The following is a 19,286-nucleotide window of genomic DNA, read 5'->3' as shown; positions in this document are numbered from 1 at the left end:
ACCACATCCGGCACAGTACTTACTATATAGGGACTTATTTTTCATAGGCAATAAGCATCCTGTTTGTATACCAATTATATTACAATGGAAGAGGAAGCTTATCAGATATCCTGTAAAATTTCAAATTCAGTGTTCAACTTGCATGTTATGAGACAAACTCAGATCTCAGTAATCTCTCAAAGACCTCATTGACTCCTAGGACTTCAATGAAGAAAGACAAAAAAAATCTGCCCTGAACTTTTTAAGGGAAGGCAAGGGGGATCAAGCTCCTTTCCAACTTGGGATTCTCCTGTAATCAACATATTATGGAACTCTTTAACATCATAGAGCTATATCTAATCTGTGGATCTACTGATAAATACAAACCTAGTGTGTTCCCCCAGATGACTGATGCTCCTTCCTCACCCCCTTAACTTCAGACAAACTTTTTGCAGAATTTTTACTCACTTCAAAGGGTCTCACACTTTATTTCAATTTATTTGTGTAATGACTGTTATTTGTAATTGTATTTCCTATGAAGCTGCTCTTTTATCACTGACATCTACATGTGCAAAATGTCCAGATAGCCCCTTTTTGAGATCTGCATTGAATACAGAACATAGCTGATAAAACTGAAAGTGTTTAAGACACACTGAAAGCGTGCATGGTCCTTTTCTCCTTAATTATCATACATATAAGCCTATACAGTTACATGTGAATGTACATGAGGTGAAAGGAGAAAAGATTGAATGGAAGTACTGGTTACCAAAACTAAATGTACTCTGTAACTGGGAAAAAACCCAAAACACATTAGTGTCCCTTCTGTACAGTACAACAATTACTGTTAATTTCTTTAAAATGTTAATGAGCAGCAGTAATAAGAAGATTGGAACTCAGAATAATAAACAAGAGACAAGTAAATCATGATTTATGAAGCTGTAAACCCACTTCTCTAACTATTTTAAAAATATTAGAACCAGAACTCGGGTTTTGTGCATTTTTATTTGGTAAAAAGAATTTAATTTGCATCTGCTTTTGATTGAGTTTGTTCTGTTGTTTGCAGGGCTTTGAGGTTTGTTTTTTTTTAAAGCAACCTTGAGCTATATATTATAAAAATGGCATTCTAAATGTTAGATTTTTGTTAATAATTGATTTTGATTTGTGTCACTGCACATATTAAAAGACTTATTAATACTAATTTACTCAGCTTTAAAGTCAAGTCATGATTTTCAGACAATCTTTATGCAAGTACAGAACCTAATCTAATAAACTTAAGTGCCTTCTGATTGGGTTTGGAGGTTTTTTTACATATGTAGGCTGCCGGGACATGAAACATATTATACTTCTTAATTTATTAACTTTCACTCTAAAAGAACTGATGTGTAGACACAAATAGCAATATTCTTGTGGTTATGCCCTCCCAGCATATCTCACACGGTTTGTAAGCTCTAAGCTGTTTTACCAAATATTTTAAAAATATACTTGTACCTACAACCAGTTATATAATTTCATAAAGTTTGGCCATTCCTGTATATGGGGAAGAGTATATTGAAGCATACATTACTAGACTCCAAAAGTCTCGGTATTATTCCAAATATAAAGGGTTTAATATTTGCAAATTCTTCTAACAGTCATACCACTTGAAAGAGTCAGATTAAGTTGTTCAAAGTTGTTGAGTTGTTAAAAAGCTCCCCAATAGGATTAAACTGCTCAACGTAATCAGTCTGAGCCGCAGCTAAAACAGATATGAGTGCTGGTTTTGACCAAAAGAGTCAGAAGTATTTTGTTACATTTTAATACAATGTGTTATAGAAGATATATATACACGTAGATAGATACACATGTTTTATCTACTAAAGCTAAAAGGTTGGGCTAAGTTTTAGATAAACTACTTGTCCTGGTTTAGGGCAAATTTAAGGAGAAAACCTCTGAATGGTCACCCCAAGACACTACTTAAGTGCAGTTGTTTAATTATGTAAGAAATTATTTCTAAAATAACTGTATATATCCATGGCATGCAGATAATATGCTTGAAAAAAAAAATTAGACATGTACCTATTTTTTTGGAGCTGTTAGGAAACTTTTTAGTCACCACCATTACAATATCGACAAAGTCAGCATACACTTAAATATCAGTCATCTTTCAACACTGACTTACTTCCTAATTTTAACACAAGAAATTCTACTAGCTCCATCTTAAACACACAAACATGACAGAATCAACTGATTCAGGGTGAGGGTATTACAAAACAGTCATGATTCAATGCGAGCCTACTGGCCAAACTCACGCAGATTGCTTTCTGAAGTAAAAAAAAAAAAAAAAAACGTAGTCAAAGGAGAACTCAATCCAAGCAGCCTTCAATACATAGAGAGCAACTTAGAACTGAAGTACTCTAACACCTCTACTACAGCACCACAAAACCATATTAGCATAATTAATACTCCTGCTGCTCTCTACAGCCTAAAAGGTCCTAGAGGCCTAGAAATCACATGCTGATAAGGAGTAATGGTTGCAAGCAGGGCAAGCACAGTTACTTATCAATTTTTTTCCAAGTCCTTCAGTTAACCAAGCCAGATTTCTATTCAAGAACCATATTGTCAACGTAATACAAAACCAAGTAATTTTAACTCAGACAATTGTATCTACCTTAAAAATGTCTTTAGTAACTCCTAGTTTTGACAAATTTATACTGTAACAGATATATCTGAGATTATAAACAATCTTGAAAATATCATTCAAGCCACATATCATAAAAATGGCAAAATATTTTTCTACCAAGAGAAGGTGAAATGTACTTTCAAAAATATCAGTTTAAGCCTTAAAACTAGAAGAAGCTTCAGTAAATATTTCCAAGATCTCTACCAGAAACTAAAGGACTTATTTCATACACATTCAGAATTCAAGTGCTTAAAACAAAAATTAAAATAATTTACCTGAAATTCTGGTATGGTAGACTTTCTCACACTTTTCCTCTTCTTTGTGATTGCTTTTTTAGATAGTGATTTTTTTCCTTGTAAGATTAAAAGAGAAAAGCTTCATAATGCTGTTCATTGTACTTCATTAATAAAACCAAATTACATACAGACTTGTAAGTTAAATTGCAACTAACAGATGGTTTTCAGTAAGTCATGTAAACATGATGAATCAGAACTAGACTTAGCAGAAGCAAACACTGAATAAATATCTGTGTACTGCAGTCTTTTGTGTGGAGTAGGAGGAAATAAAGGATGAAGCCTACTACAATTTCAATAATACAGCACCTAAAAATCTAAGTCATAAAAGTAACATTAACACCACTCCTCTGAAAGAAGTGAAATCCAGAACTTCAGACACAAACGTAAGAAACATAGCATCTTACCTGGAAGATTTGTTTCTCTAGCACTCTAAAGAAACACATTAGGATCTGGGATCTCTATATATAATAATAAAAAGATACCCTCAAAACACAAGCAGTATCTAGAAATCTCTGACTAAACATACTGAATTTACTAAGGAAATTAGATTATTTGTTTTTTCTGCCTGTGGCAATACCAAACATTTTTAGAAGAAGGCAAACAACTTCCTATAATGCACTTCATATGCAGCTGTGCTATATACAAACAGATGTAACAAAAAATCTCTGTGAATGTAAGGTAAATGCTTTATAGTGTAAGAGTTCACAAGACATACACATTTCTCAAATCAAGCAGTTATGTCACCAAGTAAGGCAGCAAACTTTCTTATATGGTTATTTCTATGTTCATATGGTAAATTCAAACCAGATCACTTTTAACTTGTACACTCAGGCCAAAAACATCACTCTAACATTATAATTTGTTCACATTCGGGAGTCCTAAACAATAATTAAAAACCTTAAACAAAAAGAGAGCGTGAAGAAAATAATCATCCAATGTAGAATTTGTTGTCAACTACCACAATTGCAGGCACTTGGTAATACCAGCACAGGCAGATTCAATATATATATATAAATGAAAGCATTGGCAAAAACTGCACTTAACCTTCATCCTAGCAGACAGTTTACGTGTGTGCAAATGTGTATGCACACATACATACAAATATTCATAGATGTCTATACATCTATATTTCCAGTTTATTACACTGTGAGTTTTCTGAACATCTTACCTGACTCTGAAATACACACACTTACAGGACAAGGCACAGGGCTTGAAGAATCTAGATCTGAAACTCCACATAAAATCAAACTAAATTAAAATCAACAGAACAACCTAGAAACTACCTACACCAAACATATTTTAAAACATAAAGAGCCCTCAAGTACCAAAAATAAATACTTACATATTTCACATTAGAGAAAAGTGATAAAACATAGAGCCTTATATATTAGAACAATAACCCAAACATTCTAATAATGGGCAAAAAAATCAGCATTTTTGTTATATACTTTATGAATACAGCTGCATGCTACTACTGAAAACAACGCTTTTCATTGAATGAGCTAAAAGTAGATGCTTAAAAGCTGTTTTGACAAACTGACTCAAAAAGAAGTCTGGTCATATGATGGCTCCTTGCTATAGCCCTTTTAAAAAATATTATCCGGAAATAAAATGAAAACACAAAAAAATAAGGCAGCTAGATTATCTTGCTTCTTTAAAAAAAGGAAAATTTAAATATGTTTAAAATAGAATTTTCATTTTACTTTAATACTTTCAATATATTTTTCAACAAGTATTTTACTTAACTATTTTCAGCATCCAGTGCTACATGATGTATAATGCAGTGTAATTCAAGAAGTAACAGTTAAATAGAAGTATTCTTTCTCTTTTCCTTAATATATCCTTATGAAAAGCAGGAGCTAAATTTTTAGAATGAGTTATAAATAATTAGAAATCCAAATAAAATAAACATTTCTTTCTTCACATTTAGCATCTGAAAAGCATGAAGTAGGAAAGATATGGAGTTAGAGACAGACCAATAATTAAAAGAAATTATCTAGATGTACAAGAGCCTTACTCATTAAATTAAAAATAGAGTCTGACATATCATAAAGCATATCTGTTGGAATATATGGACCAAAAGACCTACAGAATTGCCAGGCTGGTAACTGCCATGAGCTAAGCACGTATCTGTACAGAGCAGCGGTTTCTTTGGCACCAGATGTCCTATAGTGCAGGCATTTTTTGATATTGTATATTAAAAACTAAAAAAATCTACAGATACTTGTACCATGGGAGAAAATTAGTATATACAGCAAACTACTTACGCCAAATTCATCTTCTACCTCAGTAATACTTTTAAAATACAAACTTTCTTTAAAGGGAGAAATTGTCAGTGCTATCACTACAACTTCTTTCTAGTATCAATTTTGTATCTGGTTTTCCAAAAATATTTTCTCAGCTTTAAACAATGGTAACAGAAACCAAATCTTTCACAATTGGCAGTTATCTGTCATTCATATGTATTATATAGGTGAAATACATTTTTAAAAAGTGCATAAAAATCCAGTTTTGTAACCCAGAGGTTACAAAAGAGGTGCGTTACACAGAGGTGTGACAGTTTTGTGAATTTCCACCCAGCACCTAGACTTGCAGCTGTGTAATAAGCATCTTTTCCATGTAATTGGTTATAAACATCCAGCTACTAACTCTGTCTTGGGATAACAAAACCACTAGTGTGAGGAAACTTCTCAAATCACTCCACTGAGGTGTGCTAGAGATCTTTTGTCCATAATTCTGGATGAAGAAACTATCTCAAAGGCTTATATTAATTTCTGAGCAGATGAAGTAATGTTTCTCACAGCAGTTAGACCACAGTGCATTTTGAATCATGGTGCACTGTGCCTTTCAGAGCATACTCAATGTACAAATACAATTACTGACTAAAGCAATCAATTAGAAAAACCTTAGGAACCTTAGTAGAACCCTATTAAACCTTAGTAGAACCTTTTTACTAGAAAAATATCTAAAATTAAGAACCTCATATACATAACCTTCTTAGTTCACCTACTCAATTCAACACAGCCTGCTTCCTGCCCACATTTAAAGATATTCCAGTGTAACTTTACATCCACTAACAACTTACTGTACCATAATTAGTAATTATGCCTCCACATAGCCTTTTCCAAAAGGCTCCACATCTCAGTTTGGTTTCAGTTCAGAGTGGAAGGACTATGAGGCATCTCACCCCCAACAGGAGTTCACAGAAAGTCAACATTTTATTAACCAAGAGCCCCTTAGTGAGCTCTGTGAAAATTCTTAGATATTAAACTTAAGTTCAGTAGGTCCAGGAGAAATCTGACTGCCATAGGTTTTCCTTTCAAGCCGAAACAAATTCTACAATACTATCAGTGAATAGATATGGAAGCAATTAACAAAGTAACATAACAGCTAGGATCTGAACACTAATTAGAGCATTCAAAAAACATGCTAGGTAGATTAGATGCAACTAAAACATAAGCCATCTCAAGCTTGTCTTGCCATCTAAGGATGAAGAAGGCAAAACGAAGAGATAATTCAGATCTCTTCTATTTTTGGGATAGAAATGAGACTAATAAAACACAAAGCCCCAGAAATGTTCTTGACACTTGTAAATTACTTCAGCAAGAACAATACGACCTATTTATAACTTCTACATTGGGATCCATGTGATTTGAAAACAGAAACATTTTTATAGATCTAGTAAAACTTTTCATTATGAACTCTGGTATTTGAGTTCTGCCTTCTCCTTGAAGAACAAAAGCAGTGTCAATCCATGCTTCAATTATAAACTGACAACACAAAGCAATTTTAAATAAAATTTCATTTTAATAATTATTTTTTATAAGACTGCAACTTTTTTGTTGTATATGGAGCAGAGTCTCATTACCTTAGACAGGGCAACAGATGTTTTTAATATCAAATGCTAACTCAGTAGTATTTGTCATGGCAGAATACAGTTACATTAGCCCTGTCCAACGGCAAGAATTTCTGTTTTTCCACTACATTCTAGCAACTGAAGTGTTCTCAAATGAAATAACTGGCCCTGTATCTTTCTGTTAACAAATTTGCAAGACATACTTCATGTCTTTCAAAGATTTGGCACCTACTGTACATATCCTATTTCCTTCTAATCTTCTACTCTTCTATCTCACTCCCAACAGCTCTTCTTTTACAAAATATGATATAATCTGGAAAACGAAGCATTATTATAGAGTTTTGAAGCTTCCATATTGATACAGCATACACTTTTTTAATATAGTCAAATGAGATAAGTCAGTCTGAACAAGTGCATTAATATTGCTCATTTACAGTACAATGTCTGAAACCCTGTAAAACCTCAGTGGTACATGTTTCTGAAGACACTGGAACTGAAGCTTAATGCATGGAGTACACTGTTACTTGCCAGAATGCCTCACTTAATGCGTGATCAACAGGCTGTTCCTTTATCTACAGGCTAGACAACATGACAAAGTTTTTACAACACTGAAGAGAAAAGTCTCCAGAAGATTTCTGAAGATTAAACTCCCAAGGACAGCAATCCAGACACTAGAAAATTGCTGCCAGGTTGTCAAATTCATTTTCTCACATTCAATCAATGCTTGACTTCATAAACAAAATGTAATGGTACTCTAAAGAAATAAAATATATAGTAAAATGGACTTCAAGTAGGTAGACTACCATGAATTTTCCAGAGCATGAGTATTTGGTACAGAATTTACATCCAAGGTTCTTCTAAAGTTGTGTGCTGTACTGGTGTTTTCAATACCAACTCAGTTTACACTTCAACCTCTGCTTCAGGCACATCACAGTTTTCAAGCAGCCTCTGATCCCCTCTATTTTCTCAGCCCTACAGATGTTCTGAATTTCATCTAATCCCTGTTTCAAACATGCAATTGTAGGATTCTCAGGCTCTTGCACTGTACCTTGCACTGAAACTTACCTAACTCCAGTAAGAAAATAGCATTTAAAAATCAATGCATAGCATGCAGCTGTTTACAGAATTGCTCTGTCTTTCCATTACATTCAGTACTATTCTGCCAATAATACTGAGACAGAATACTGCCACAATAATAATAATCACCTTGTTTCAAAGATTCAGATTCAGTAAAGTGGAAAATTCAGAAAAATCACAGCTTTTTATAAATTTTAAGAAAACTCTATCACTAGAGTAAAGGTCATAACATAGCTGTATTCTCCAGTAAGTTCTCCTCACAATATTTCTGTGAAGTCTTCAGATGGAAAAACTGCATGACCAGTCAATATTCACTGTATCCACTATTCATATATTCACAGCAAGTCAGGAATATGCAGATCATCTCAATAATATAAACTGTGACTCAATTACATTTAGCTGCCTAAGAGAACCAATAGCAGGAAAAAAAAATTTGTTGAAAAGTAATAAAAGGTACTCACTTTTACATTCCTTATGTTCTCTTCTACTTACTGTACTTTTAAAGAACATATTAAGGAGTTATTACGGCTAGAATTAGATTTTAAGCAGGTGTCTTTGTGGACGCAGAATAAGCTTTACTAAATCACTTTTTCTGCCCAACATTGTAAAGGAATCTTTAAACAGAAGATTTAATTTCAGACAATCTTTAAGAAATACTACTTAGCCTAAAACATTAGGAAACATTACAAAACAACGAAGTATTAGCATGAATCGAATCCAATCCTATTCTTTTCAGCCTAGTAGCTACAAGACCAATGGACATTTAACAACCATAGGAAGAAAAGCACTTTCTTGCAATGCTGTAAATTATTGCAAAATTTCCTCCAGCAGGGTCAAATGAAGAAGTAGTCAGAATAAGATGGGAAATTCCTCAACAATGTCAGGAGTTAAAGGACAGTTCCCCAGACTAGAGTCCTTGTTTGCCAATTGGGTTGTTAGTCAATTTGCTTGGTTTTAAGAAGATTGAAAACAGTTACACATTTGGAGAGCTAACAGTCACAAAGGCAAACGTAAAATACATTCGTTTTCCTGAATGCTACACAGATGAACTCCAACTGGAACTCTTGAGTTTAGATGTGGGCAGTGAAATATTTTGGAAAGAGGAATTTGTGATTTAAATAGTAAGACAGTTCTTTGAGTGTTATGTGCAAATATTAGGATCTAAATATTACTTGTTCTCTTAGCTTTAAATTTGAATTCTAGCTACATGCACTGCCATCAGACCTTGGCTAGCTTCTTAACCTTTAGAATACAATTTTTTTGTCACCCAGATTCTTGATATTGGCTTTCTGCTTTACAGATGAAATCCAATATTTATCTGTCAGTCTACACAGAAAAGCTGCTTGTTACTTCAAAAAAGTATAATGTTTGAAGGAGTCTGCTAAAATCTAGCACAGATAGTTTAGCCCAGGACTCTAAAAGATTAAACTTTCACATTGCTTCATACAACATCAAAAATACTACAGCTACCTGAACAATTTAAACTGACTTAAGGTTTTTGTAACTTTACTCCTTGCAAATATCTTTGAAATTTTCCTGTGACTTAACTGAAATCTGGGTTGAAACTTGTTTGAAACATTTAACTAGATGCTGCCCAATTCTGTAATAAAAATGTCATTGGCATAAATTCTGATGCCAATGCATCTTGTTTGTTGGACTCAGGCCCACAGTCAAAGCAGTACTGTTTGGTGACCTAAGACTGCACAGTTTCATTATGAATGATGTTAGATTCATCATCTCATGGAGTTATTCCGTGTTTCTTCATAATTTGGATAAGGTAATATTACCAGAAAAGGGAGAAACATTTCCACAATTGCTATAATATAAGACACCATAAAACGCCTTCAAGTGACACTCTCTGATGCTACCCAGTCATTCACATTCGTTCTCCTGAATATTTTTTGCAACAAATTAACTCTTCCAATTAATTATGTTCTCCAAAGATACATTCTGCAAATGAATCACAGTTTAATCACCTTACGTTTTATATGCTTTGTTATCAGACAGGTAACTTTTACTCTAAAATTAATATCCAAATTATAATGCAATAAGGCTCTCCTTTTTGACAAAATAAAATGTAGACTTATCAGAAAGTCTATATAAGTCTTATTAAGAAAACAACTTCTAAAAAAAATCTGTATGCTCCTAATTTTTACTATAAGTAAAAATGTCAGCTTACCAGACTTGTGCTTCTTATGTTTTGCTTTCTTTTTAATTATAAACAACTTGTTCTGGATCTCAGATTTATATGATTTGAATGGATGAAGATGAATCTCACGCTTTCTTTGCAAGTCATCAAGCTTTTTCTGTAGATTTTCATTTAGAATATCCTTCAACTTCTTTTTTTTCTTTTTCTTCTTTTTTGCCAACATCTTATTTAGTTTCTTATTATTTTGCAGTAAGGTCTCTAGCACCGTTTGTTTAGCAGATTCATGGTAATTTCTGTCTTGGTTTTCATTATAAGCACCGTTGACATGCATCTTGCAAGCTTTCAGTGTGTTCTCCCTGAATGGACTGAGCTCAGATCTTACTCTGGCCATTTCAGTGCTACCTTGGTCATTTTCCACATCAGTTATTTCTTCTGAACTAGGGTGACCACCCATACCAATAACCTCTCCTGAAGTAATAAAATTCCTGAAGTTCTCTTTATAACAACCAGGTTTTTTGATGCCACAAACTCTCGAGGTTTTTATTTCACAATCAATCTTCATCTCCTCTGTAGTGACTCTAAAGCTACCTAAACGTATTCTTTTTTCTGGACAGATAACAACGTCCATACTTTTCTCTCCTTCTGTCTTGGAATGACATAGCATTTCTCTCCCAGCAGAACTGACCTCCCCATTGCTTCTGCTTCCATATTCATGTTTTACTCTTTCCGACTTAATTCGTGGCACTCTTTTGACTTTGATGGGAAGAGATGGGAATTCAGGAGCCTGAAAAGGTTTTTGTTTGTAAATTCGAACATCTGCACCACAAAACTGTGGAAAGTGAACATACGCATTTTCCAAGCAGTCATAACCAAGAATTACTTCTCTGCATTCATGAATAGGCTGACCTAGCACGGCATCCTGGACATCCTTTTGTGTTTCATACACGAAGTCACAGAGACCTTTTAGCAACCATACTTTTTGGTAGAATGGTAGCTCATGAAAAGGTTTTTCCTCCAAGGGATTAACTTCTCCGAGCACTTTGAAAAACTGGGGACACAATCCAAGTTTTTCTGCAGCACCATTAGGATTGTCGGTCTGCCCCACAACAGTATACCAGTGCTGCACTTTCTTTCTAAGTGCTGCTTCCCAAGTCCTGTAGGAAAATGTAGGCCTGCGATGTAATGTAGGTCTGCGATGAGGAGGACTTAATAAAGAAGTCATTATTTTAGACAAAAATATATTACACTGAGGCATCAGAAGACAACGTTCCAATTCATAAAATACTATTTCAGGTAAATTTAAAATCTGTTGTGCTAAACAAAGAAAGTGACCAATAGCTGGAATCTCCCACATTGTCTCCATCCTTGCAGGTGCTGCTTGAGCTAAAAGTGATTTTTCCCATTCTTCTATTTCTTTCTGACTAGCTTCTTCTGCTTCTTTTCTTTCTTGATCTCTCTGCCTATTAAAAGAAATTTCATGAAAATTCAGATACTGGGTGAATAAAAAGAAATGAGAGAGAAAAAAAATCAGAACTATATTAGGTCAAACACAATAATCTTGAAGTAAAACTGACGTTTTACTGCAATTTGTCTTACTTTGCAGTGCAGACTGCATCAGTCAAAATGGGAAATTATTCCTGCCTTTTCCTATAACCACTAGTTTAAAAAAGGGAAAAAGATTTTTTAAAAAGCCTGGCATATATCAACTGAATTGTTTTGATTTTCAGGTTTTTTAAAGAAATGTATTTCCTTCCTAATTCCCTTTTAATCAGAATTAAGTATTTCCAACAAACCGCCCATATAAAAATCTCTGAAACAAATTCCAGGTAAATCTTGTTTTCAAATGGTTGCCCTGTGGCTCATATCACCTGCCTTGTACCTAGCTTCTTCAGCACACAAGTATACATGCCTAGTTGCCAAGTACTTAATTTACATGCACAAGAGCCATCTTCCCTCCCACCCAAAAACGTGTTACTAGTCAGTTTGCAATGGTGGTCAAAAAAGAAACAAGCATCAGGATGCATACAGAATGTGATGGAAAATAATAACAAAAATAAAATGCTATTACATTGATTTGCCCTCACCTGAAAAAATGTATTCAGTTCTGGTCCCCCTATCTAAAAAACCAGACAGAGCAGAAATAACATGCATTTGGAGAAAAATATTATCAGTAACCAGAGGCCTGTAAAAACTCAGTAATCTGGGAGTCACAAAACACTTGCAAGAGGAAACATGACAGCAGTATGTAAAACTCGTATGATAGACTGGGAACTTGCATTTGCTTTCCTTTGTAAATTCATCATGAAATTTAAAGGCAACCCATGTTAGAAAAAGAAATGCCTCCAATTCAGATAATCAATTACATGTAGTTTGGCACCTAAGATACAAGATATGTCAATTAATTTCCAAATCAGAAAACTGGGTATCTGCATTAATCAAGAGTTACCAACAGAAGGAAGTTTTCTTTAATGCTGCTGCACTAGTAAACTAAAATTTTTGCTTGAAGGCACAACCAGATTTCAAAAGACAGGATTAGGATATAGCTATAGCTCTAGAAAATTGTTTTAGAGTTCATCCTAAGCTTCTTTTATCTTCTCCTCTGAAGCTTCCATCACTATGATGAAAACTATCATCTGCCTCTAACACAAATGCTATTGGAATTTACACATTCTTATTTCCAAACTGCAAACCTCCAATTTTATTTCTTCATAAACAAGTAGCAAATAAATGCCATGTATCCATTTAAAACATCAATGCCTTCCAAATGCAGCAAAAGAGTAATGATAAAATAATTTTTTTTTACAACATGAAGCTCATAGTGGCTTCTAGCTTGAAGGGCATGTATTTCAAACATTAACTATTGACTAGCTATCCTAACAATGTAAAAAATGCAACAAACATAGCTTTGTCCACATTTTAGTATCAGCATAGAAGAAACATGCCATGAGTATGCAAAACAACATAAAACACAGTAATATCTTCTGTAATAAAATTAAATGTTCAGTGACTTGCTACCATAATTTGAACATAAATTTTTAATACCACATACATGAATTCACGTTATTTATACATTTATATATAGTAAGTGCAAAAGGACAGACTCATGTTAAACATAAAAGGTAAAAGCAAACAGGTCAGTAAATGCTTAACTTCAGTCTCCCAGTGCAGCATTAACTTAAGAATATAAAGGATAGAATATAAAGACAAAATCTCACTTTTCTGCACAAACTTCAGTTAGTCATTCTTGGTGAATAAACCACTAAATTCAACAATATTCCTTGCACATGTAAAGTGGGCATTATTTTTATTCTGATTTATGTTCTATTTAAATGTGCTAATATTGCATTGTTATAATAAATAAAAATAACTGAAAATAATAACTAATGTCCAAGTGAGGCCAAGGAAGAAATTATATTTAGCAAAAGTGGTCTCAAACATACATTTCATAGCACTCTTGGATCCCACTCTCTCATTCCTCCTAACTCTAAAACATACTTTCTAATAATGTCCTGCCTCCAAAAGGTGTGAACTCTATAAATACAGTATGGCAACAAAACTAAACGGTGAGTACATGGCAAGATACGTAGAAACAATAGCATTATAGTATCATTTAATAAAAAAAAATGTAGGCCATCCAAAAATACCATCTTTGCAAGTACTTTCAACTTTTACCAAGTAATAATTTAAATCATGGTACAATTATGAAAATAAATACAATATTCTAGATTCACCTCTGCCTAGATAAAATTAAAATTATTATATAATTTTTAAGAATCTACTAAAAAGTTCTTTAAAAAGAAATCCGTAAGTTGTTTCACTTGTAAAAAGTTTGCCTTGTTTTCAAGCTGTTGTTTTACCACCATATCAGTTGTCATTCCATTCTCAGCAGACATTCAAGAAAAAATGCAAATTATAGCACACTTTCACGTCTTCATTATTGAGGTCTTCCTGCTAGCATCTTTTGGAGGGCACAGCTTTTCCCCTGGGGTGGTTTTTTTTGAGAGGATAAAGGGAAGTAAAGAGGGAACAGGACACAGGGCAGGGGAGCAGGGGGTGAAGGAAGAGAGAAACTGGAGAGGGCGGTAAGAGAGAGACATTTGGTATTTTAGTGGCACAAATATCCTTATACTGAAAAATTCTCTGGACATACATATTTGGCATTCATGCTGACAGCAAGTGTAAAAAACCCTCTTGTTTCATACTTCTATTTACGTTTACCAGAAATATGTTTGAATACATGTATTGGATTTACAGTATTAACAGAACAATTCTAAGGTGAAGCTGTTTTTTCTAGACTAACAACGGCCATATTTCTAGAACACATATGCAGCAGTTGTTTTGCAGCTCTGGAGTGGTATCTGACCTTAAAACTCATCAAACATGATACCCAAGTACAGATAACACCTAAAACAGAATCCAGACATAATTCCCTACTCTTCTTACAATTTCCTCCCTTATTTAAGGCAGTATATCACCAGCAAATTCCTTCTTGCTTGCAACAGGGGATTTCTTTGTGGGGAGAGGAGACAAACACTAGATTTTATTTTGTTCTCCCAGTTATCACACTCAACCTACTTAGATATTGATTCACAAGTAAAAGGTCAGACACTGGAACTCTTAATGACAAGACACAGAGAACTGTTTTAATTCACAATAACTTGTTTCTACAAACTTTCTTTTTAAAAATAAAATAGAAAGTTATATACAGATTAGCAATATTACATATTATTCTAAATTACGCCAAGATTTAGTAGTCAGAAGATACTAAATTTGGATATGTCCACGTAACTTCATTTCTGTATCTCAAATATCTTAAATCATATTATTACTCTATACTCTATATACTCTGTATTTTTCCATTGGATCCAGTTCATTCCAAGCTAACACACTCATAAAAAGAAAAATTGACTACATAAGTATACCTTATTCCACAATTTCCTTAAATAAATTACTAACTTGAAGCCAGAATTCAAATCTTTAGATGTTTTAATGAACATGTCTGAAACTTACCCCAGGATCATGCTTTCAGAGATGGAAGACACAGAACTGCCTACATAATTTTCAACAAACCAAAGCCATACAAACACCTAATTCCCGGTGAAATCAACCAGTTAATTATCTGCCATTCACTGGTGGTTTTAAAAATTACAGTAGGAATCTACCTTTATATTTCAGTATCTAACTAACTAGTCAATCATTTCCAACTATTAAAGAATTCCACAACTATTTATTGCTAATTAATATGTAAATTAGTTGATTTGTTACTCATTTACCATGTAACCAAGCAGCTGAGTAGAAACTCATAGAAATGTAATTAGAAATTTGAAGAAGATAATCAATAATCTGTTATTACAACAACCGAACAAAAGGAATGCTTACAAAAAAGACTGAGAATAAAAGTAAATCAGATGTTGTCATATATGTATTTTGGTAGGGGGAAGTGCTTTTGCTGCTCTACAAAAACTATTAGTTGCACAATATTGAAATCACCTTTGCAATGATAACTGGTCAGTTTTTACATGTTGAGTCTACCATTACGAATGTGTCACTTGGGGAAAGTTATAAAACATTATATAAAGAAAAGTTAAACTGATCGTGCAAAGAATTGATAAATTACAAGAGAACTCTCAACAAAGGATACCTATATAGCAAAAGTAACTAAAATATTTGGATTTCTCTGAAGTTAACTACAGAAGAGAAGATAAAAATATCTCTTCAGAATGTTCTTCCAAAATATGCAGTTGAAAAAAAAACTTGCAAAATCAATTTCAAGGATTTTGTGGGAAAGAAATAATCAAAAAGTATTTTAAGGATTTAATCTACTAATTTAATTTGCACTTTATTTTTTTCTATACAATATACATGATTGAAATAAAAATAAAATTAAATTTATAATAGTCAAACATATAAATAAATACATTCTCATCACAATATGCCTTATAAAAGTATCTAAATATCTAAAGCAAAGAATTATGTATAAACTTGAACTTCAACAGGTAATTTCTTTAGGTATGAGGCAAAGTTTTATAGAAAGGCCCTTGCATTTGCAGACTTACTTTTCTGGGACTGAAGGCATGCAACTCTTAAACATTCTAAACTAAGATAATTTTATTTACAAGCATAAATTACAATTACAACCACACCGAGTCATCCACTAGATGGTCAGAAACTGAGTCCTTTTTTTATGATCTGGATAACTCATGTCAAAGTTGGGTGAAGAGCAGATGCTGTCTATCCAAACAGAACTGATTTGCCAGCACCATGCTCTCCAACTAAAGTACCCAAGGCTGCAATCTTCCAAAGTGTTTAAAAAGCACCTCTTCTGTGCCAACCTCAGTGTATTAGATTTCTAAAGAAAACATAAAAAGCAGCAGAATAACCATTTTCTCTTCTTAATAACTTAACATATACTTTAGCAAAAAACCAAAGTAAGTTTAGAAAGCTGCAATACATTTTCAAATAAAAATAGTGTTGAAAGTATGTGCATTTATATGTGCACCACTTTGAAAATTTATATATACTGTAAAATGTGATCTTCACTGGAAATATGAAACTAACTTTATAGGTCTTCCAATTTCCAAACCCTTTCCATAAAAGTGCTTGGAAGCAGTACTTTTGGAACATTTTTCATAAGCTGGGGAAACAATTAGTACAGAAAGGTTCAAATTACTTTTACAACATGGTACAATTAAGAAATAAAACTGAGAGGTGATATCTGAACCATGATTACTTGAAGAGGTCAGTAGAGTCAAAGAAATATTAAACCAGATATCTACTGACAGATTTTTATTGCTTCTTAATAAGTAGTACAGTTCAAAACTTTAGGGTGTAAAGAGGCAAGCTAGTTGTGGTCTCTTTCTGTTATCACAGAACATTCTGTAGACTCAACCATCTTTTGCCCAGGATCTGGGACTTTTGAGTATATCCAGATACATGGCTTTAACAGTTAATTACTATGGTTTTGCAGCAATGTACTTAAAACAGGTGTATCAAAAGTATATTTTTTATTTCGTTTGGTAAACTGTTCTACAGACTCTATCAATGAATTAAAATCCAATCAAAATGTCCATTTTTCGTAACATTGTTATCATGTTCTGAGTTCTAGAACACAGAGTTGAGCAAAAATGAAGAGAATTTTACCAAAGAAACAATAACCCTAGTGATTTTCGCTTTTTCTTTTGGCAAAGTGTGATTAAAAGATTAGTGGATTAGAAGAAAGGAGAAAGTTCTACAGAAAAAAGTACTGTCTAGCAGCTAAGTCAGCCATATAGCTTCAAATCTGCTGAAAATGAAGACTACCTGCAAACTTAAAAGTGAGCTGGTTATATATGGGAAAGGTCTACAAAGCTGTAAACTTTGAAAAAAGCTAGAAACATTTTGCTTCCTGAAGCAAATACTGTCTTACCATTGTGCACCGTATTTAGACACAATCACTCAAATTACTGTTAAACAAACTTGTAAGCTTCATTTTCCTCAAAGTAATTCCTGCCTGGAATTATATAGCTCTTAAATTTAAGAAGACCACAAAATCCCAGAGTTATTTACACATACAATCTAAAATTGTTACCTAACTGACAAGCAGAAATGCCACATCAGTGAGGTAACAGGACAGGCACTGGCAGAGATAATTTGCTTCTGACTACCAGCGAGAGAAGCAGTGACAAGATCATGGAATTAGACTGCAGTTAAGCATCCTGGTAAGTTTTAAACCTAATTATTGAATGAAAAACTGTCCAAGGATACATATGATAAATCATAATGCACTTGCAGGAAATTACTGCGGATGCTTTCAGTTACTATTAGAAGTTTTGCTACACTAAAATAATAGCAGTTGTAGTTTAATTCAAAACTTAAATGACCCCAGCAATTTTTCAAGAAAGTGATACTAATTTTTTGCTTTGTGGATGCACTGTATTGAAGTTATGAACTTACGACCACAGGAGTGCCACAACATTTATTTACCAAAAAAAGCCATAAAGAGCTAGCCTCTTGATAAAACTAGGAAGACACAACTATTTAAAACTAAAAGAAGTGGTTTAAAACTAAAAGAAATGGGTTTTTCTATTACCTCTTTTCCTCTTTCGCTCTCAGTTGCTCCTCTTGTCGAAGAACCTGAACCATCACAGACTCAAACATGCCTGTTGACAAGCCTACTAAATTGCGAGGCATGGAACGACGTCTTGTAGAAATGCATGATGTTGTTTTCTCATCCTCCTGCCCATAGCATCCTCTAGATGTTACAGCTAATGATGTTTTCTCTCTTAAATGCCTAGAAGAAAAAAGAAAGCAAATACACAACTACAAACTTTCATATCAGTGGCACCCCAATGCCTAGCCTACCAACCATAAGAATATTTACTCAGAAAAAAAGTTATTTTTTCACCTGCCATTTTTTCCAATTTGCAAATTCCTTTATGAAATTTTTCACCTAAACCCAACACACTAATACGACCTATGTTTCCATACCAGTTAGAAACTGTATATTTACCACAGTTACCAAGTATTATTTGGAAATTGAATTCTCTATCTTAATACATAAGTATTTGGTAAGAAAAAGCTTCCACAAGACCTAAGATAAGAAAGTATCCTTTTTAGCAGATACCTAAAAATAGGGGGCTGGGTGGTGGGGGAAAAGGTGTATTAGTTGGTTTAGGCTGGGGAAGCATATGTTAAACACTGGTTTTGTCCTTTTTAAAACTACAAAACCTGAAAGACAAATTTGTCTGCAAAGTTACATTTCTTCATATATTATTTCAAAACACTCATTAAAACTAATGAGTTTTTCACAACCTATGAAAACATTTGAGGGACAGAGATGAAAAATCCAACCTCCATTTGAAAGGAACCTCCATTCTAAGGTAATTTTCTGTGGGTCATAATATTCAGGAATTATATAACCAATATTGATTGATTCCCTTGCATCACTTGAAGGGGATCATTGACCTAAACACTGCTTTGTAACAATATAAGAACAATTGTTCCAAGAAGCAGTTCTTCAATTTCAATATCTAAGTAAAAATTGTAAAAGAACTCTGAGGCTTCTAGGTTCCATAAACCTTTACACTTACAGTTATCAGAAACTTTTACTAAGCTAGCGCACGCAGACATGATGAAAAAAATCTTTACACATCTCTGAAGAGTTAATACAAGACAAATTCACTATATACTGGCAGGATTATCTTTAGATAATTCAGTATTTCCTAATATTTATCTGAAAAATACTGTGCATTGAATGGAAAAATTATAATTTTTAGTCAATATCTATATTGC

The 19,286-nt window shown here is 33.5% G+C and overlaps 1 protein-coding gene across 11 annotated transcripts in view; it reads right to left on the bottom strand.

The window, feature by feature from the left end:
• Nucleotides 1-19,286, bottom strand: part of BRD10 (bromodomain containing 10) — a 91,403-nt gene that overhangs the window by 70,301 nt on the left and 1,816 nt on the right. For 8 of the 11 annotated variants that reach the window (XR_015799198.1, XR_015799197.1, XM_088155871.1 and 5 more), the window contains exons 2-5: nucleotides 18,085-18,285; nucleotides 10,047-11,476; nucleotides 4,103-4,165; nucleotides 2,914-2,990 (exon numbers count right to left, since the gene is read on the bottom strand). Coding sequence is in view for 9 of the 11 variants with exons in the window: in XM_088155871.1 (XP_088011997.1) it covers nucleotides 2,914-2,990; nucleotides 4,103-4,165; nucleotides 10,047-11,476; nucleotides 18,085-18,285 (1,771 nt within the window). In the remaining 2 variants the exon portion in view is untranslated. The remainder of the gene's footprint in view (nucleotides 1-2,913; nucleotides 2,991-4,102; nucleotides 4,166-10,046; nucleotides 11,477-18,084; nucleotides 18,286-19,286) is intronic. The other 3 variants (XM_088155869.1, XM_014876553.2, XM_088155867.1) reach the window with 2 other exon arrangements.

The sequence above is a fragment of the Sturnus vulgaris genome, chromosome Z (assembly GCF_052056855.1).
Source record: "Sturnus vulgaris isolate bStuVul1 chromosome Z, bStuVul1.hap1, whole genome shotgun sequence".
NCBI lineage: Eukaryota > Metazoa > Chordata > Aves > Passeriformes > Sturnidae > Sturnus > Sturnus vulgaris.
Note: the sequence above shows the minus strand (reverse complement) of the source record. Positions and strands in the feature narration are given on the sequence as shown.